Source organism: Astatotilapia calliptera, chromosome 3 (genome assembly GCF_964374335.1).
Source record: "Astatotilapia calliptera chromosome 3, fAstCal68.1, whole genome shotgun sequence".
NCBI classification, from domain to species: Eukaryota; Metazoa; Chordata; class Actinopteri; order Cichliformes; family Cichlidae; genus Astatotilapia; species Astatotilapia calliptera.
In genome coordinates, this window is record NC_137424.1 from 13,962,160 (window position 1) to 13,983,820 (window position 21,661).

General features: G+C 44.8%; 1 protein-coding gene across 11 annotated transcripts; it reads right to left on the reverse strand.

The window, feature by feature from the left end:
* Window positions 1-2,956: 2,956 nt before the first annotated feature.
* On the reverse strand, window positions 2,957-21,661 carry mtmr1a (myotubularin related protein 1a). Of its 11 annotated transcripts, none has more exons than XM_026160795.2 (20): window positions 21,236-21,661; window positions 19,868-19,973; window positions 19,765-19,788; window positions 18,718-18,741; window positions 14,437-14,502; window positions 9,367-9,454; window positions 9,188-9,282; window positions 9,006-9,113; window positions 8,730-8,828; window positions 8,365-8,448; window positions 8,009-8,158; window positions 7,443-7,631; window positions 7,114-7,299; window positions 6,861-7,019; window positions 6,732-6,779; window positions 5,137-5,229; window positions 4,904-5,017; window positions 4,788-4,831; window positions 4,568-4,700; window positions 2,957-3,864 (listed from the first exon to the last, which is right to left on the reverse strand). In XM_026160795.2, the coding sequence occupies exons 1-20, from the start codon at window positions 21,340-21,342 to the stop codon at window positions 3,703-3,705; spliced, it is 2,079 nt and encodes a 692-aa protein (XP_026016580.1). In that variant the 5' UTR covers window positions 21,343-21,661; the 3' UTR covers window positions 2,957-3,702. The 11 variants fall into 11 exon arrangements, with proteins under 11 accessions (XP_026016580.1, XP_026016578.1, XP_080154304.1 ...); XM_026160793.2 differs by having other exon boundaries at window positions 14,437-14,505; XM_080298178.1 differs by lacking the exon at window positions 19,765-19,788.

Below are 21,661 nucleotides of genomic sequence, written 5' to 3' on the forward strand. Positions count from 1 at the left end.
AAAGTCATTTCCTTCTAAACCTAATAAGTGGTTTTGTCATGTAGAAAGAACTGCAATCAAGCATTTGCAACAACTGGTGATGAGTGTGTTACAGCGCTGTGGAGGAAATTTGGTCCTCTCTTCTTTGCAGAATTGTTTTCATTCGGCCACTTTGGAGGGTTTTCCAGCATAGGCTGAGTTTTTAAGGTCATGCTAAACCATCTCAATCTGATTGCAGTCTGCACTTTGACCAGGTCCATGTTGTTTGTTGAGCCATTCAGAGATGATCTTGCTGCTGTGTTTTGCATTATTGTCCTGGTGCACTTGAGCTTCAGGGCACATTAAATGAGACAAGTGAGGCCTTCAGGTTTTCCACATTTTCTGGATTAAGGCCCTCATCGTGGTTCGATTCCTAGCTACGTTAATCTTACTGTAAAACAATAACACAAGGAACAACCTTTCCCATGCTCCTAGGATGTGGGGGTGAACGCCAGAACACCCTGGAATGTTACAGACCTCCTAGGATGAGACATTCTTTCAATATGCCACCAGCTATATACTTCTAAACACTAATGATTACATGCAGTATTCCACCATATGCAAACTTATATCATTAAAAGACTATACTGACTACTAAGTACAATTTTCCATTGACGTGGTCTTAAACCTTTGATCAGCTGTAAAACAGCCGTTTTCAGTTTAAGCGTTGTTTTCAATAAATTGCATGCTCAACAAAATGTTTTGTCTCACTCTCATTTCTTCTTGTTGCATGTTGAAGCTCTACGTGGAACCTTATTGAGATCCAACCATTTTTTGCCATTTTTCAAGTGGTTTAAACTTTTATCGGGACTGTAGTGATGGAAAAAAATCAAATGTGGTTTGTTTGTTTTTTCAATTACAAACACAAATTAATCTAAAACATCTTAACGCTGTCATGGTGATGACCCAGCTGGAATTAAGTTGTACTTGCACAGGTTTAAGATTAAACATATAAAAGGATTTTCTTTAGTACCAAAAAAGAGAGAAACAGAGCAGTTACTGACTCTGCTCTGAATATTTCTCCAGCTTTTCGTATTAATAGTTCCTCAGAACTTGCAAAAGGTTCTTGCAGTTTTTTATCAATAAGATAAACCGGCTTCGACCGGCTTGATACTGTTGGCCAAAGCATCTTGATCTCGCGATTGGAGCATTAGATTGGTTCAGGTCATACCTGCTTGACAGGACTTTCTCTGTGAGCTTCTGAGATTTTATGTTTCCCTTTAGCTCCCCTTACTTGTGGTGCTCCTCAGGGATCTATGCTGGGGCCAATTTTATTCTCTATTTATATGCTGCCTCTAGGTCTAATTTTTAGGAAATATAACATTTGTTTCCATTCATACACCGATTACACTCAGATCTACTGTCAAGTGAAGCGAGGCTGTCCTGCTCCACTAAAACCCTTACTTAAATGTCTCCGTGAAGTTAACGCCTGGATGTCTTGATGCATTCTCAATCATCCAGGTAAGTAAATCTCCAAAAGTTGATTCTGTTCATCTGGACGTTTTCAGTGGGAGAAACGTTTCCCCAACTCTCTGTCAATGGTACTCATGGCCATTGATCAGGGGTCTTTGATCAGTGGTTGTTGAATTTGCATAATTATGATGAAGGGGACCTCCCAGCCTTCCTTCAGTGGGCTGGTTTCAGTCATTATGCAAATGTCCTGTTTATAAGATTTGGGGAAACCTGCAGACAGCTGAGACTGAAGAAGTCACCTGGATGATCAGGAAACGTTTCTGAAAACGTCCAGATGAACAGAATCAACTTTTGGAGACTAACATCTGGATTTCCTCTAACTTCCTCAACTTTAATGAGAACAAAACTGAAATGTTTGGACCAAGTGGCAGCACTTATCATTTTAACCTGCACAGTCTTGAACCTTTTATGAAGTCGAACGTTAAATATTTGGGGGTTATAGTTGACAAAAATTGAAAAACAGATTAGCTCAGTTGTACAGCGGTTTTTTCTTTCAAACTGAGGCTTATATCAAAGGCGAGTTCATTTTTGTCTTTTAAAGTCTTTGAACGGGCAATCCAAGCTTTTATTACATCCCAGCTGAACTATTATAACTCCTTATATGTTGGAGTTAGTCGGACCTGCCTCGCAAGACTCCAATTGGTCGAAAATGCTGCAGCTCGTCTTCTGACACGAACTAAAAGACGTGAGCATATTTCCCCGATGCTCGCCGTTCACTTCAGAATTGATTTTAAAATACTATTGTAGACTTACAAAGCACTGAATGGACACGCTCCTGGGTATTTGTCTCTTGCAGCCTTATGCGCCCTCTAGATCTCTTAGATCAAATGATTTGTTGCTTTTAGCCGCACCAAGGTCGAGGCTGGTTCACAGAGGCCATCAAGGGTTCGTAGCCCCTAAATGTACCCCTACACATCAGACAGGCTCCTACTGTCAGTCTTTTCAAATCTAAAAACACATTTGTATTCACTGGCTTTTCATACAGTACAAGTTATTTGATACTATTTTGTATTTCTGTACAGGACTTTGGTCAGCGTTGCTGTTGTATTTAAATGTGTAAATAAGAACGATAATGATACAAAAGCAATCAATTATGATCCAATTAACAGCTGCTGTCTGTCGTGTTTTGTTTTATTCTTAAGCTGCTGTGTGTAATGTTTCTGCAACATCAGTTTGTCAGGAGTGTGTGAAGCTACACAGGGTGGCAGACCCACTGCACCCTGTGCATTTAAGGCCTTCATAATGACACATATTGTGTTCCATATATGAATGAAATATGAATAAAAATTCTTATTTGCCAGGTTCTAACACTGATTCTGAAGCAAACTGAGAAAACAGAGCAGCATGAACATGCATACAGTCATACATGAGGAGCATGCATTGCAAACAGTTTTATACAGTGGAAAAAAACACGTTTTGAAGGATGTGACCAGGGACGTGTTGTTTCACGGAGACGCAACAGAAACACAGAAGACAAAAATAGTTTATTTAAGACAAAGAAGAAGTTGGTGTTTGTAAAAAATAAAAAGGAAACACACAGCAGTCTCTGCATGCAGACCCACGTTGGTCCCTGTGTTTGTAAGCAGAGAATAGTTGGTTGTGCCATGAACTGTGTGGTAGAGCTGGAAAATAAAACAGCTGTAGCCGTTGTCTTCTTTAGAGTTCAATAATTTTACAGTTTCTGTTCATAACCGTCTTCATTACAAATCAATAAACATTACCAGCTGGAGCGTGTTCAGCAGTGCATGTGACTCGTCAGAGTAGCAGAGCCCTAAAACAACAACACATCATATAAAAATCTGCACGTAGAGCCTTAAACCACAAGCTCTGAATAAGAATAACTTTTTATTTTTCATGCTTTGCATTCACATAATTAGTTTTAAGGTTGAACTGGTGCAACATCCACAGAGTGCAACAAGAAAATGAACCCAAATCACTTTATATTAACATGTTTTCTAACATGCTTTGGTTGAACAGTAGAAAAAATCCATGCTCTTGTGAAGTGCAATAAAAATAATATAAATATAGTTAACAGGACGCTTCAGTTAGGTCTAGTTTAAAACATTTTCTAAATGCTTTTTAATTTTACAAATATCTCGAGGAATTATTTTATTTTTCTCAAATGGAAATGTTGATAAAAATATCAGTCAATTAGTATTTTGGTGTAACTTTGTTAAAACACATAAAAGCAGTCATGTGTGGCCGTCCCTGTCAGACAGCCGTGTGCAGCGGGGTTCCTGCGGTGTGTGTCGGGGAGTGGTCCGAGGAGGACGACAAGGAGTGGGATGAAGCCTCTCTTTGCAGCTCCTCCACCCTCCTCTGGAGCTCTGCTCTCAGGATCAGCAGATCCTTCAGAGTCTGGTGCACTGGTACCTGAAACACAATCACAGCGTGAGGAGCTACAGTCTTTCTCCAGCAGTCCTCAGTAGACTCAGCTCGGCACAGCTGAGACTCTTACTGTGAGCTCTGTCTGAGTGTCTGCTGTTTGTGAGTGAACTCCTACACCACCAGGAGATAAGCAGCCAGAACTGAATAAAAAAGAAGATGTTTTCTTCTCTGTATTATAAAAAATAAGCTCCTTCGTCTGGGATTATTTGATCAAAATTTTATCTTCCCTTCTCTCATCAGGTCCCGTGTCCTGTGTCCCGGCATGACCAGGTGACTGAGAGCAGCTGTGTGGCTCAGCGTCCCGTGAACCCACTGCTCCACCCTCCCCTGCAGCTGAGCCACAAAAATAACATCCACAACTGCACCAAAGAGTAAAACAGTGAAATATAGAACTTAGACATTAGTTCTCTATCATATCGAGACTCCACTCTCCAGAGATTCTTACTCAGAGAACCAAGGTCACAATGTAACCGTACGGTCTCTGTTGCTCGGTTAGTACATGAATCAATAATTGATCAGCCCGCAACCCTGACAAGGAGAAGCAGAAGCGGGTGGATGGATGACTAAATCCATCACGAGAGCTTTCTTGTAGATCTTGTTTCTGTTACCTGTTGTTTTCTGGTAACATTTATCTGTGGTGAACATCTCAGCCCTAACCAGACTCCTTCACCAGCTACCACCAGCGTACCTGTGGCCTCATGCGTGGGTTCCAGCGGGCATAGTAACTGGTCCAAAGCTCCAGGTGTCTGGGCGAAACCAGCGGGTAGAGAACGTGGTTTTCATAGTCCACGTAGAAGGGGTTGGTGAAGTCCTCGGGCTGGCTGTCAGGTAACAGCATCAACCAGTCAAAACCTTTCAGTAATCTTGTCCACTCACGCTTAACATAACCAGTGAGGTCATTAACGTACCTGTTGATGTACGACCAGAGAGACACAGTCTTGGCTGGAACCTCCTGCACAAAACAAAGTTAGACTTTGAGCTGAAACAGCTTCTATGACCCTGTTGCATCAGGACACGAACATACCTGGTTGGCCCGCTCCTGTTCACTGCTGTAGAGGAATGTACCAAACAGACAGCTGTACAGATGGTCCAGCACGGTGATCAGGAAGAGCTCATTGAACTCAAAGGCTGCTGGGAACTGCGCTCAGAACGAGTCAGAGAAATGATGTAAATACGTACACACAAAGACATACATGCCAACTCCTGAAATCAAGAAACGAACACGATGTGCTGTTGAAGCCGGAGTCCAGGACCGACCTGTCGAGTCATCTGCCAGACGCAGTCGATAAACTGGACGAACAGAGGCGAGCGCTCTGAGTTAGCATGGTTCTCATCACCGTGGCCCACGCGCTTTAACACAGGGGGAAAAAGTAGTTATAAGCATCTGTTCAGCCTGCCTGACGTCCTTTCAAATCTTCATATTTCTTACATCTGATATGTTTAATATGAAACTAGACTCCTGCATCATTTCTGAGCTTTTACACAGAAATATACAACGAGTCAAATGTATGGATGTTGTTCCTTTATTTTCATGAGTGTTTACACTGTAGATTCTCACTGAAGGCATCAGAACTATGAATGAACACATGACATTATGTAGTAAACAAGAAAAGTGTGAAATAACTCAGAACATGTTTGATATTTCAGGTTCTTCCAAACAGCCTTTGCTTTGAGTCCTGCTTTGCTCACTCTTGGCGTTCTCTCCATGAGCTTCATGAGGTCGTCTCCTGAAACGGTTTCCGACAGTCTTGAAGGAGTTCAGAGATGCTGAGCACTTGTTGGTCCTTTGCCTTCACTCTGAGCTCCATCTCATCCCAAACCATCCACACTGGGTTTAGGTCAGGTGACTGTGGAGGCCAGGACCCATCAGACCAAAGCACAGATGTCCTCTGGTCTAATGTCCACTCCTTGTGTTTCTCAGCAGCTGTTTGACCATAAAGGCCTGATCCACACAGTCTCCTCTGAACATGTAGAGATGTGTCTGCTACTGGAGCTCTGTGTGGCATCTATCTGGGCTCTGATCTGAGCTGCTGTTAACTTGTGATTTCTGAGGCTGGTGACTCGGATGAATGTGTCCTCAGCAGCAGAGGGGACTCCTGCTCTTCCTTTCCTGGGGCGTCCTCATGTCAGACAGTTTCATCGTGGTCTTGATGGTTTTGGTGACAGCACTTAGGGACACATTCAAAGCACAACACACCTGATGGTCCCAACCTCATTAAGAAGGCAAGAAATTCCACAAATGAGCCCTGACAGGCTCACCTGTGAGGGGAAACATGTCAGGTGACGACAGCATGAAGCTCACTGAGAGAAGGCCGAGGGTTTGCAGCGCTGCCAACAAAGCAAAGGCTGGAATCTAAAATATAAAACATATCAATTTTTCCTTTGCTCTGCATTTGCCGTTCAGTTTCCTGCCCTATTTTCAAATTATTAATTAGTATTATTAATTAATTTTGCAAACTATCGGACAGACTTCTAACTGTGGAGCTGGCGAGGTAAAGAATGCCTAATGTTGAGTCGTATCATTTGCTTTCTCATATACAACTAAAAGCTTCCTTAATAACAAGGAATGCATATTTAATATGGTGCAGATTTTTATGACAGATCTTCTCGTAAGTATTTCTCCTCCTGGACTCGGAATCTCTGCATGTGAAGCAAATGCATCACTGCACCTCTAACTTGTTTACATATGCAGCAACACTGGAGCGTGTACATGAAAAGCAAAGGCCCGTGAATGTACTTCATTCCAGGTAACTATGTAAATGACTGCATGTTGATGCCAGATTGTTATGTTGTTATGTAAAAAATAGGGACATAAAGCAAACCAACAAATAATATACGTAGCAGACTCTTACAGCAGCAAACTTGTGTCCAAAACTAATCCACTCCTTCTCCACTAAAACCTGCAAACACAAGCATATATATGTTTAGTACATTACTACATGCAAAGATGAGGTCTGGAGTGTGTACTTGGTGTGTGTAACCTGGAAGCCTCTCAGTGTGCGATAATAACTGTCCAGCATCAGCATGGCCAGAGAGGTAAGCTGGGCTGTCCTGTCCCAGCCGTCGCTGCAGTGAACCACCACCGACGTCTTCCCAGACTCCAGCTTATCAGCTACCTTTGCTGCTCCTGCTAATAACAGCTAAACACAGCAGGGCCGTGTGCTTAAGATCTATTCTTTGCATAAGGAAACAGCTTGTTCCTTCTTTTATGTGGCGTGCGTTTGTGCAGTTTACCCGTATGTACTCCAGCCAGTGCGTCTGGTCGATAAAGGAGTGCCAGTGAGCTTCGTCTATGGTAGGATAAACGACATCCTTCATCTTCCTGAGAGACTCCCTCATCACATGAATGTTTGGAATTTCCAGGAAGTTTAGCTCTACATTGGGGTAGAAACTCTCGCTTTCATATCCTCCATCCTTTCCCTGCATGTGATGGAGGCAGCGGAGGCCAGGGCGGAGGAGTCCAAAAGAAAAAGAGAGATTTCCGTGTTAATAAGTGATGTAAGGGTGAGCAGTGATGAAGAAGCATGTCTCTATAGCAGTGTGGTTAAAACGCTGTGTTGCACCTTGTTGGTGATGGCCACGCTGCTCTGTCGGGCATCAAAGATGGTGAGCTTGTGGGACTGAGCGTTGGCGTCCATGATGATTTGGAGAAAGCGTTCGTCTTCTTTACAGCGACGGTCTGACGGCCCAACTAGCGGCTGGCTACAGCGTACGATGGTGGCCTGAGACTCCGGGTGGATCCAGGACAAGACCTGCAAGCAGGAAGAGCAAGACCAGTTCAAGCGAGCCAAACACACTGAGCACAGCATGAGGAAACAGCTCGGACAGAATCTAAACTAACATTCATTTTGTGTGTTCCCATAAATACTAAAGTTACAAAGCAAGATGTATGGCTAACTGACAAGTCATCAGCCAATGAACCTGCGAACATCACGGGAAGCTTGCAGCAGCCTATTGCAGCGTAACATCAGGGAGGTTTAGGGTCAGCTAATCCAGCCCTAGCTATATCTTTAATCTTAAAAGTAGAGACGCTGTCTGTCCCTCGAATCCAAACTGGGAGCCGGAAGGCTCTGCCTCCCGTTCTACTCTGAGATAAAGAGCAAAGCCTCAGATCTGTGCTCAGACTGACCGGTATACGGTGCTTGGCTCTGAACACAGCCACTCGTTTGATGTCTTCATCTGTGATGTTGGTGGGGATGACCAGGATGGAAGGATACGTGTCACATAGCTCATAGGTGCTGTTTATCTTACTGATGGTCCAGCTCTCATTAGGAAGCCCCTGACAAAAGACATGCAAGCAGAGGACAGAAACAAAGTCTGGATAATGTAGAAAACAAATCTGATACACACGTAACTTGTTCACACATAAAATGTTCAGGATGCTGGAAAAGTAAGTGCTATTAAAAAAGAAACAGAAACATTTTGCAACAAATGAGGTTAACTGGCAACACGTCAGTCGTAGAGTAACGGCGCCCATGGAGTTACCTGACGTCTGTATTCTGCTGCTGGGTCATACACCTTCCAGCCGTCCACAGGAAACTGCTCTTTGTACAGGAAGGCAAACAAGGGCTGCCAGAGGAAGTCACAGTTACAGAATTAGTCATGCAGATGTGACAAACAGTAGTTTTTGCTATAACCGCCCTCACTCACGACCAGTTTGCCTTATGGGACCAACCAACAGCCTTCTACAGCTAACTGGCTAACTCCTCACTATCCTCCAACCTTTGCTCCTCTTTATCATTTTGTATGTTGGTGCATGCGTCTGCTATCTGTCACTGTATGTTGTGAGGCAGATCTGAGTGACACGTCAGTTAAAAGCAGTAAATACAGGACAAGAGAATCAAACTGACCAGACTGTGGGACAGAGGAAAGGCATGTTTGGTCAGCACCTCCACCACGTCCGGCTGGCTCTCCTCCATCTTATAGGCAAACCTGGGACTCCTCATGTCCTGAAGCATGAAGCAGGAAACTGCTCAATCAGCAGACTCGCCAAAATAAGACATTTGCACATTTTCTGGGTTTTTCTTTTATTGCTGTTAAATAAAAATGCCTATAAGATGTTAGATGACGTGTTTTAACACATGTAATCATGCATTTGTGTGACTGCTTGTGTATTAAAGCGGTACCTTGCAGACCAGCTCCAGTCCCTTGTTGTTCTCTCCTTGGTTGGGAACACTGATGGATTCGATCCTGCTGATGACTCCCAGGTTCACATCCAGAATGAAGGGAGAGTCCTGAATGGACACACTAACATGAACACACTGGTACAGATGGAGAGCGCTACAGCACTTCTAATAATCGAGCAGACCTTTTCCACACTGATGAAGTACAGCTTGTAGTCTGTGACGGTCAAAGTCCCAGTAACCAGACCGCTGAATGGACAAATGTACATCACATCCTTGACTGTAGGAAAAGGAAAGCGCCGATTACACAGGTGTATTTGTATGACTGGACAATACACATAGAGACTAGGAAGAATGAAGGTACCTGTAGTTTGGATGGTCTCTCCAGGGAGCAGAGGAACCTGGTTCTGGAACATTTTGACCTGTGCTCCGTATCTCAGACCTGGGAGGGTCTGCAAAGATCACAGATCACTCAGTGGGACCACTACACACCTGTTTTATGCTAGCTAGTACTTGCAGACACATCGTTATCAAGCCTGTAATGAAGAGGTATTTTGCTACTGTTGCAAAATAAACTCATCAGTGTTAGAACAATAATCCTTTTCTGCCGGAGGTTTTTCCTTCCCACTGTCGCCAAAGTGCTGCTCATAGGGGGTCATATGATTGTTCAACAATACTGGTTTTAATGTTTTGTCTGATTCTTAATCAGGACCTTGTCACAGGCTGGGTCTCTGACCCAGCGCTCTGAGTTCTTTTTGTATTTTTCTCATTTTTGATATGTTAGTAGTTTTGGTGTTATTTCTTATTTGCCTTAGTTTTGGACGATTATTGGTTATTGTTTTGGGGTTTTCTATGTTTTGGGTTCTTGTATTTATTCATCACGTATTAGGTCTGTTAAGTTGTGTTGTCATGTTTAGTTTTAGTATTTCCTGTTTTATTTTGACAATGTCATGTGTTCTTTGTTCATTGTATTTAGCTTTCCTCTCCTGGTCCTGTCATTAGGTTTATGTCTGTCAGCTGTTCCCCCATGTGTCCCCACTTCCCCTGATCACCTCATGTCTGTATTTAAGCCTTTTGTTTTCTTCATGCCATCGTCGGTTCGTCTGTTTACCTCAACCATAGTCCTAGTTTTCGTCTGTTTATTCCACGATAGTCTTAGTCTGTTTCTCTCGCCAGAATTACAGTTATAGTCTTAGTCTTTGCCTGTTATTTTCCACCTCAGTTATAGTTATAGTTTTTGGTCTTAGTACCTTATAGTGTTTTTGTTTCTTAGTGTTTTGACAGTTTGCTTTGGTTTCCTGGTTTTCCCTTGCCGTCATCATTAAAGGATCACTTTTCTGTTCACACTTACTACTCCTCGTCCGTCATCTGCTTTTGGGTCCTGTTTCCATACACATCGGCGTACCCCGCCGTGACAGAACGAACCGACCAGTATGGACCCAGCGGATGTCTGCGAGGATTTCTTTGAGTTCAGCGCTCGTGTGACCATCCTCCAGGGACAATGGAACATCTATTCTGTATGCAGACAGGAGAGTGAGGCGGAGTCAGTTAAAGTTCGGCTTCGCCAGATCCTGTCTGCTTACCCTGTCTACACGGCAGAATTGTCGGAGGATGTGCAGGATTTTGTTCGCACTATTTTTTCACTTCAACAACATCAGGACTGCGAACAGGAATCACTGCCGCTGCCTTGCGAGCCTGAGACAGTTCGTGTCGGCTCGCTGAGACTCGCTGCAGCGTCCCCACCTCACAGCTTACCAGTTACCACGCCCTCATCACAGTCTCGCCATACTCCTGCCACAGTTCAGCGCGAGGAAGCACCGGACACCATAGACTTGGACGACGACGAGCGCCAATCTATATTCTACACTCTCTTGGAGGAAGAGCTCCGGTGGAAGCCGTGGCTCATTCCGGAGCACGAGCCCTCTTTCCGGGGAACTCGACTGGCTCTCGGGGGACCTCGGAGTTACCAGGGACTTCCGCCCATCGCTCCTCCGTCTGCCACTTCAAAGAAAAAGCGGCGTGCGCGCCATCGACGCTCCACACCACGAACACAAGTGAGTGACTATATCTTGGCTCCTCATGTTTTTACTCCGGAGGTCATGGACACTGACACTGTTTTTCCGGTTCATGAGCCTGGCTGTAAAGAGACTGTTTGCACAGGAAATGCTAGCCATCAGGCTCAGCTAAGCTGTTGTGGGACTGCAGTCCAGGCCGTTTTGGAGCCGGGGACGGAGGTGCAGCTTGTGCAGCCTTTTTCAGTGTCAGCTGGAGGGCCCGGGGAGCCCGTCCGGCCTCACGTCTCATCTGCTGGAGGTTCAGGAGAACCCAGCCAGCCTCATGTTTCGTCTGCTGGAGGTTCAGGAGAACCCAGCCAGCCTCATGTTTCGTCTGCTGGAGGTTCAGGAGAACCCAGCCAGCCTCATGTTTCGTCTGCTGGAGGGCCCGAGGAGCCCGTCCGGCCTCAAGCCACGTCAGCCGGAGGGTCCGAGGGGCCCGTTCGGCCTCAAGCCACGTCAGCCGGAGGGTCCGAGGGGCCCGTTCAGCCACCCGTCTCCGCTGGAGGGTCCGAGGGGCCCGTTCAGCCACCCGTCTCCGCTGGAGGGTCCGAGGGGCCCGTTCAGTCACCCGTCTCCGCTGGAGGGTCCGAGGGGCCCGTTCAGCCTCATGCTTCGTCAGCTGGAGGGTCCGAGGGGCACGTCCAGTTTCATGCCTCATCAGCTGGTGGGCCCGAGGAGCCCGTCTGGCCACCTTTTGCTTCACCACCTGTGGCTGCAGCGCCATCACCTGCGGCTGCCGTACCGCCACCTGCAGGACCACCACCTGCTGCGCTACCGCCTGCTGCTTCTGCGCCTCAGCCTGAGGACGACGCCTCTCCTGCCGCAGCTTCATCATCCTCTCCTGCCGCAGCTTCATCATCCTCTCCTGCCGCAGCTTCATCATCCTCTCCTGCCGCAGCTTCATCATCCTCTCCTGCCGCAGCTTCATCATCCTCTCCTGCCGCAGCTTCATCATCCTCGCCTGCCGCAGCTTCATCATCCTCGTCTGGTCCGGCCTCATCAGAGTCTTCATCTTCAGCCTCGTCTGGTCCGGCCTCATCAGAGTCTTCATCTTCAGCCTCGTCTGGTCCGGCCTCATCAGAGTCTTCATCTTCAGCCTCGTCTGGTCCGGCCTCATCAGAGTCTTCATCTTCAGTCTGTGCTTCGCCTGGTCCGGCCTCATCAGAGTCTTCATCTTCAGCCTGTGCTTCGCCTGGTCCGGCCTCATCAGAGTCTTCATCTTCAGCCTCATCTGGTCCGGCCTCATCAGAGTCTTCATCTTCAGCCTCATCTGGTCCGGCCTCATCAGAGTCTTCATCTTCAGCCTGTGCTTCGCCTGGTCCGGCCTCATCAGAGTCTTCATCTTCAGCCTGTGCTTCGCCTGGTCCGGCCTCATCAGAGTCTTCATCTTCAGCCTGTGCTTCGCCTGGTCCGGTTATAGCCTGTGCTTCACCTGGTTCAGTTGCAACTTGTGCTTCGCCTGGTCCAGCCTCAGCCTCAGCTTCTGTTTTGCCTGGTCCAGCTTCAGTCTCAGCTTCTGCTTCGTCTGGTTCAGCCTCGGCGTCTGCTTCGTCTGGTCCGGCTTCAGCCTCGGCGTCTGCTTCGTCTGGTCCGGCTTCAGCCTCGGCGTCTGCTTCGTCTGGTCCAGCTTCAGCCTCTGTCTCGCCCGGTCCTGCTCCAGCCTCTGTCTCGCCCGGTCCAGCCTCTGCCTCTGTCTCGCCCGGTCCAGCCTCTGCTTCTGCCTCGCCTGGACCTGCTCCTGCTTCGCTTCCACCTGGTCCAGCCTCGGCTTCTGCTTATGGTTCGTCTGGCCCGGCTTCGGCCTCGACGCCTGTGTCGCTGTCGTCAGCTCCAGCCTCGGCCTCTGGTTCTGTGTCAGCCTCGCCTGGTTCTGCAGTTGTGATGCCGTCGCCCAAGCCTCGTTTTGCCCCTTGGGATCGCCGGCCGCTTTCCGGGCCGTTTGCTGGACATTATTGCCGTCCGGGTCGGCCCCCTGAACTGTTGTTCTCTGGCCTGCTGTGCTCTCGGCCTCCGGGTCGGCCCCCGGAACTCATGGATTTTGGCCTGCTGGACTGTTGGCCTCCTGGTCGGCCCCCTGAACTTTTGGTCTCTGGCATGCTGTGCTCTCGGCCTCCGGGTCGGCCCCCGGAACTCATGGATTTTGGCCTGCTGGACCGTTGGCCTCCTGGTCGGCCTCCCGAACTTTTGGACTCTGTTTTGTTTTGCTGTCAACCTCCGGGGTGGCCGCCTGAACCGCTTCGCTGCTCACTTCTGTTCTGCCGGTTTCATGGTCGCCCTCCTGAAGCTGGGTCTCGGACTCTTGTGCCCTTGTTGTTTTTGGCCTGTGTGCTTTTGGTGCTTTGTTTTTGGTTTTGTTTCTGGCCCTCCTTCCTGGTCCCCCTCCGCCCGCCCTGGGTGGGTTGTTGTGGTTTTGTTTTTGTTTTCTGATTGTTTTCGGGCGTCTGGAATCCGCCCTTAAGGGGGGGGCTCTGTCACAGGCTGGGTCTCTGACCCAGCGCTCTGAGTTCTTTTTGTATTTTTCTCATTTTTGATATGTTAGTAGTTTTGGTGTTATTTCTTATTTGCCTTAGTTTTGGACGATTATTGGTTATTGTTTTGGGGTTTTCTATGTTTTGGGTTCTTGTATTTATTCATCACGTATTAGGTCTGTTAAGTTGTGTTGTCATGTTTAGTTTTAGTATTTCCTGTTTTATTTTGACAATGTCATGTGTTCTTTGTTCATTGTATTTAGCTTTCCTCTCCTGGTCCTGTCATTAGGTTTATGTCTGTCAGCTGTTCCCCCATGTGTCCCCACTTCCCCTGATCACCTCATGTCTGTATTTAAGCCTTTTGTTTTCTTCATGCCATCGTCGGTTCGTCTGTTTACCTCAACCATAGTCCTAGTTTTCGTCTGTTTATTCCACGATAGTCTTAGTCTGTTTCTCTCGCCAGAATTACAGTTATAGTCTTAGTCTTTGCCTGTTATTTTCCACCTCAGTTATAGTTATAGTTTTTGGTCTTAGTACCTTATAGTGTTTTTGTTTCTTAGTGTTTTGACAGTTTGCTTTGGTTTCCTGGTTTTCCCTTGCCGTCATCATTAAAGGATCACTTTTCTGTTCACACTTACTACTCCTCGTCCGTCATCTGCTTTTGGGTCCTGTTTCCATACACATCGGCGTACCCCGCCGTGACAGACCTGGCTACCACACACATTCTACATTTCCAAGAATACAAATCAGTAACATCTTTTATAAGACCCTCCCTGACTGTTGTACATGTCATTTTGCCAGGATAGCACAGCAGCACTAAGGGAAAGAAGAGTGAACGGAAAGGATGAAGCAGGCAGACCAACAGAGCGAGGAGCAAGAAAACTGAAGAAAAGTAAGAGACAGACTTGCCAAAGCATTGGAAGGATGCTCAGAGTCAATGTCTCCATGGTAACAAAGCCCTTCATCCTGTGAATCCTGCTGCAGGGAAAAGCCAGCATGAAGACAGTGAGACAAAGAGACAGAGAGAGATTATATAGTAAAAGGACACGCTTATAGACTGAAAGATGTAGTTGTTATGTGTTTGAAGATGTGACGACACAAGTGCATCACTCCCTTTGAGAGGGCGGTACAAAACAAAGTCTAGCTCGTGTGAAACAGATGAGCACAGAATTATTGGGTCGTCTATGGAAAATGTTTAAAGTAGGTTTGTCAAGTTTGTCAAGTGTTGTTAAACAGCAGGGAGTTTTTAACAGGGTTCCCAAACATCTGAGGTTTATATGATGGATGTGCACACTATGTCCCCTTTCACATAGAAGCAAAATAATTTCACAAAACCTACCAGAGTCAAAAATATTAGCTCCCCTGATGCTAATGTGGACTCTACGTGAGCACTCAAAGCATCCCTCGTTCACCAATCACGTTTTACCTCTGACAGATGCAATAAAGAGCAAGTTGGGGTTTAATAACATCGATCATGTTAAGCCGGCCGCCTGGAATCATTTTGCTGTTTCAGCTGTAAAAGTGTCCTAAAATCATCTGAGAGTTTTTGTCCCCTTTGTCAGGACGACTATTTCTTTCAACATCTGGTAGTTGTGTTGCTCTCCTGTAAACTATAAGAGTGTTATCAGGGATAATAAGAGAAAAACACAAATATTTGACAATTTATATTGAACGAGGCACTCAGAATGTACATGAATAAAAGATTTAGAACAGCCAAAAAGTATGAACTGTTAAACACTGGAAAAACAACAAGTATGTGACCTTTGACCCTGTGGAGTGTATTTGGGCATCTCTTTTTTTCTAAATAATTCCAGGCATTTTGGGCCCTGGTAGAGCTCCAGGAAGCACTTCCTGTCAAGCTTGAACCCCAGGCCTAACGACCCCACTCTGCTCCACCTGCGTGGTGGATGCACTTCCACCAGAACTTCCCGACCACAATTCACATCTCAAAACTCATCTATTCAGAATTGCATACACCTAGCGAGTAGACTTAATACAGTAATAGATAAACTGGTGCACTCAGACCAAACAGGTTTTATACCAAACAGGAGTTCTTTTAATAACCTCCGACGTCTATTTAATATAATCTATTCCCCCAAGGTGCAACAGGACCTACTTATACTTAGCTTGGACGCCGAAAAGGCATTTGATCATGTGGAGTGGCCCTACCTTTTCGCAGTCCTAGAAAAATTTCAACTGGGACAAGATTTCATTTCTTGGATAAAACTACTTTATAAAAACCCTACAGCCAGAATTCTTACAAATCAGACATTATCAACTCAGTTTAAACTCAGCAGAGGCACAAGACAAGGATGTGCTCTTAGCCCACTACTATTTGCTCTGGCTCTGGAACCCTTAGCACAGACAATCCGCACCCATATGGATATACACGGTTATGACACAACATACACTTCGAATACTATATCGCTCTATGCTGATGACATATTATTATACATAACAAAACCATTAACATCTCTCCCAGCAATTCTCTCCGTTATTGACAAATTCAGTACTTTTGCAGGCTACAAGATCAACTGGGGAAAAAGTGAAATACTGCCCATTAAACTAGAAAATAAACAATGGCTTACATCTCTTCCATTTAAAATAACTTGTGAAAAAATTACTTACTTGGGCATTACAATAACAAAAAGATACAGTTCTCTAATGAAAGAGAACTTTTTTCCCCTACTGGAGAAACTTAAAAATAACATCCAGTACTGGAGGACACTCCCTATTTCCCTAATAGGGAGAGTGAATTCAATAAGAATGGTATTCCTCCCGCAATATTTGTATCTGGTCCAAAACATCCCAATCTTCTTGCCCAAATCTTTTTTTAAAAAAATGGACGCCATCATTATGCCATTTATATGGAATTATAAAACACATAGAATAAAAAAAGACCACCTATGCAAACATAGATTACTCGGTGGACTGACACCACCTAACTTCATGTATTATTATTGGGCATCAAATTTAAGAACAATTTCCCTCCTACTGGATGAGACAGCAATACTTCCTAATGGCCTACAGATGGAGCGGGAGGATTGCCTTCCTTACTGTGTTGGTGGAATATTACTTTCTCCTATCCTTCTGACAAACTCATATTACAATTCGAATCCAGTGATTCATAACACCGTACAAATTTGGAGACAAATAATTAAGCATTTCAAATTGAAAAAACTATCAATATGTATACCCATTACAGCTAATCCCTCCTTCCGTCCATCATGTGTAGACGGAGCTTTCAATATATGGCAGGAATTAGGAATTTGTAAATTAAAAGATTTATACCTAAATGACACCTCCATGTCATTTCAACAACTAAAAGATAGATTTGGATTGCCTCATAGTCATTTTTTCAGATACCTTCAACTAAGAAACTATATCCGTACACATCTGCCACAATTCGAAAACATAACGTCCGACCCTTTGGACAGATGTCTTAGTGATGGAAGGGGGTCTGAACAGAGAATTTCACTATTTTATAACTCATTACAGGAGATGAGTATACCTTCAACTACCTCAATCAAAGAGGAGTGGGAAAAGGATCTAGGGACCCTCCTATCAGAAGATTTCTGGCAAGAGGCCTTACGTAACGTAAATACGCCTTTTACTAATTCCCGGCACTGCCTAATTCAGTACAAAATTATACATAGATTACACTATTCAAGGGAAAAACTTCACAAAATATACCCAGATTGTTCACCCCTTTGTGAAAAATGTAAGATACATCATGGAAATCTGTTACACTGTTTTGCAACATGTCCAAGGCTTCAGGGTTTTTGGTATGACATTTTTACCTATATGTCTAACATCTTTAAAAGTAAGATTGAACCAAATCCGATAGTAATCATCTTTGGGATTTCCAAAGAAACACAAAATTTACAAGACTCTCAAAAAAGGTTTATGTCATATGCACTGACCATTGCAAAGAAACTGATCCTGCAGCTTTGGAAAGGCAACGAGATCCCTGTATTAAAAATGTGGCTTACAGAACTTATAAACATTCTTCACCTTGAAAAAATAAGATATAGTATGAATGATAATGTAAAAGATTTTGAATTAATTTGGCATCCTTTACTTACATACCTTGGGAAAATATAAAGTTCTGTCTCCTTTTCTTTCTCTTTCTTTTGTTGGCAGCCGGGGGATCGGGACCCATTACGGGCGACTGCGGGTTTTTTTTTTTTGGTTTTTTTTTGGTTTTTTTTTGCTGTTTGCTTGTTTTGTTGTTGTTGTTGTTTATTACTTGCTTTATTAGTTTAGAGAAAAAAAGGAGCATAAGTTATGTTATGTGAATTTACAATAACTATAATTATACTTGCTCTCAATAAAAGATATTTGAAAAAAAAAAAAAAGAATTGCATACAGCCGCTCTGTCTTAGTCCATTTTTACTTGCTCAGCTTTTATACTTGCATGCTTGTGTTTTTCTTATTTACTTTATGTCTAAATGTTATTTTGGCATGTTTTTTATATTGTATTGTTGCGATTGTTCTTGTGCTATTGTAAGGTGACCTTGAGCCTCTTAAAGACACCTATAGATAAAATGTATTATTATTGTTATTATAAAAAACCAGACCTAGGTTTGCTCAGAAGCTTCACAGATCCATTCAGGATTCCTTCCACCCACTGGCATGATTCCCAGTTCCAGAAACACTGAATTATTCCCACAGCTTGATGCTCCCACCACTGTGATGGCCTTCACATGCAAACACTGTTTGGTAACTTTAATGTCCCCAATGGGAAATTGATTTGCAGCCAGTCCACTCATCAAACAACATCGAGTTACAAAAAACCCCACTTTAATTAGATTTTCTTATTGAGGCGCTACAGTTTGTCTGGTTGGTTTCTTTCTCTGTTGCAGGGGAGTCAGTTTCATACTTAATTAAGAATGAAAAAAGAAAGCAGAGAGGGATAAACAGGAAGTACAGTGAGCAGAGAGGAGCAGCAGCTCTGGTCTGTCTGCAGCAGGAGGCTGATTTGGTTACACACAGTAACAAACTGCTCAAATTTGCATCACATGCAATATTTATTCAGAGCCGTTACAGGTATTCGTCTAATTTGAACATTTGCTGTATCACAAGAATCACAGTCAAGAGGCAGCTGTTGCTTTATCCCAGGCTACAGAACTCCTGTGTGTGTGCAGTACACTTGTGTTGTAAATGTGTTGAAAGGACAACAACTCTTACCCTGCGATTCAGCCTCTTGGACACCTGGAGGTTAAACACACCACATGGACATGAAATGGAAAGCACTAAGGTGACACTCTGGTTCAACCCAAAGGTTATCTTTAATGTGTGGCACATCAGTCTGTGTTTATAACAGAAGGATGCAAAGAGACAAGCGCGCAGAAGCAACCTCCAAACAATGAGCTTCAAAATTCAAGCAAAGACAACAAGTGACAAACAGCCGATACAAGTTCAGACAAGCTGCAGGAAAGCTGCGCTTCTAACTTTGTTCTAATGAAGTGAGCCTTAAATCGGAGGGTTTGATCTGACACAGTGGAGGTGAATTCACTACACACATTTCATTAGATGTGCACAGAGTGGTGTCTTTTTACATTCAGGAGCTATTTGTCATTTCACAGACAGTGTACATACCACAGTGGTGACAGTGAAGTCTGTGCTACTCTGGTTACATTTCTCAAAGTTCCTGGAAATGCAACTTTTCAAAGAAATAACACAACTAACACTGTTCAGCTCACAGTTCTCAGCAGCTATAAGCAGAGTTTGGTTCCAATCTGGATTTCGGGAAGGAAAACTCCAGTTGTAGAAGATGTGGTGACACTTTTACAACTGCTTTATCATGTTTTATTGTCAGCGTTTGCAAAGATCTAATGTTATACAACCAGGGGCCACAGTTTGGTCTCTCTCTGCAGGTCTAGTGTGATGTGTTACACTTGCAAACAATACAGCTAAACCCTGCTAAATAACAGATCTATATGAGCAGCATCGTCTAGTTAATAAAGCACATTGCATATAATGTGCAATACATAGAACATTACACCTCTGCCTGATCTGAGGTCTAACAGACAAAACTCAATATGAATGAGCCAAAATGCGCCTCACTACAGAGGTGGTTGCAGAGAGCAGGCCGCTGACAGACAGAAGCAGTCGATAACTTGCTCAGTAGCGTCCCTAAACATTGACAGCAGACTTTATCATTCATATGGACTTAACAGACAAAACTAGGCGCCCACACTCAAAGCAGCTCACATGGAGACGTCTCAGACTTACCATGAAGTCTGGTCTTCTCCCAGCCTATTAGTTACAGAATACACACGGATGAGAATCACTGCCAGCAGTGTGTGTGTCTGTGTGTGCTGTGTGTGTTATCTACCTTGATGTCCCTGCTCCCAATGTCTGGTTGGACTGATCCTGAGATCTGACTGGAGATTGTGGCTGCTATTAGCTGTTTACACCATTCTACGTGAGAACCTGTTGGACTGAACACAGAGTGAAACAGTGAACTGACGTATATTCGGCTATATTCACGTTTAACATCATCACTGTAAGATGCATGTGTTAAACAGATAAACATCCTCTGTCAGTGAGGACAATGTTCAGCTGACCACATGTTACAGATGAGAACGTTCCCCCAGCTCAAAGAGCAGAACCCCTGTGTAGTAACAATGTTATTAATGCATAACTAATATTATTTCAACTGCAAATGATGATTGCTAAGAAAACCAACACTGCCACTAAAAGCTGCCGGAAATGTTGCTGGACTGAGTCTGAGTGTGTCAGACTGACACCAGCCTGCAACTGTACGGGGTGCAGTTGCCAATTGTATGCAATCTGTCTCTGATATAAACTGCATTGTGACTTCAGTCAGTCCGAGTCAGACTTTTGTAGTATTCACAGAGTATTTTCATTTATTTAAAATGTTGATTTTTGGATGCAAAATTTGATGATACTTTGCTGTATGGATTTGTCTCCCACTCCTAAGCCAGACAGTACAACATCCTGTCCCTGAGCTTTGACAGCGGTTGTCTGAGTGATGGAGACATACGGTCGGTGTCCAGGACAGTCCTGAATATCAAGCCGAGAACAATATATCATATGAAGCTTGTCGGTGACAGAGGATAAGCCAGTGTCTCTGACAGACTCAGTCTGGATTGGAGCAGCTTTGTGGTGTGAATGTCTTGGAATGTTGAGGGGGAGGAGTTACGACTGTGTGACGCGTCCTCCAGTTTTAGTACTATAATGGGGGGATCAGCATAAAGACTACATAAAGAACATGGTTCCTACCCAGCACAACACAACCCCACGTTTCAGTGTCGGCATTGTTTTAACAGGAGCAACATTGTAACATTTCTGTCACCACGTCATCTCTCCCTCAGGTGGCTGCGCCGCACGTCGCTTCCTCTGAGCGGCAGATACGGATGCGTAACTCGGCTGGGTGGCCATATTCCGCCTCATTCCTGTGCATTTCCTATATGCTGTGTTAATCACGTGACCGTATTCTGTGTTGTATGTTGTGGTTCCAAATAACACTGAGATGAAATGCTAACACACTACATCCGTGATGAGTGTTTTGTCACGTTGGAAAGTTTGTCCCAAGCACTGGTCTGTGGATCGATGCCGAGATGAAGGTGTGATCTACTACTAATATTTCATGTTGCTGGTGTTCAGTGGGAAAGCGAGACGAGCATAAGTAACAAGCTGGGCATCGACGTCACGTTTTCTCGTTAGCGAGCCTGCTTACCTGTCCAGGGTATCACCGGCTGCCGCGCCGCAAGTCGGCGAGCCCCACGGCTTTCTGTTCGCCCCTGCACCGTCCCCAGCGCCGGCACCTCCGGCCTGTTTCTCCATCTGTCACACGACTGCTTCGTTTCTGGGTCACCGGGGGTGCAGATGGATGGTTTCCTCTGATACAGACAAGGGATGCGGATGAAACTAAAGCTCGGTGTAATTCCAGTGTCCGCTCCCAGCGGCTGTAATGGATCTTTAAGGACTCCGAACGGTGTAAAGAAGCTAATCAGCGGCTCGACAGCGGATCTCACATGCAGTGGTTTCCTCTGCTTTGGTTGTTTGCACTTCCTCTTAGTCGCATCATTACCCGCAGCATTGTTGTTCGCAAACAGTGACGTCGCCACGGCTTCTACCAGTGCTAAGGATGCTGTTGCACGGT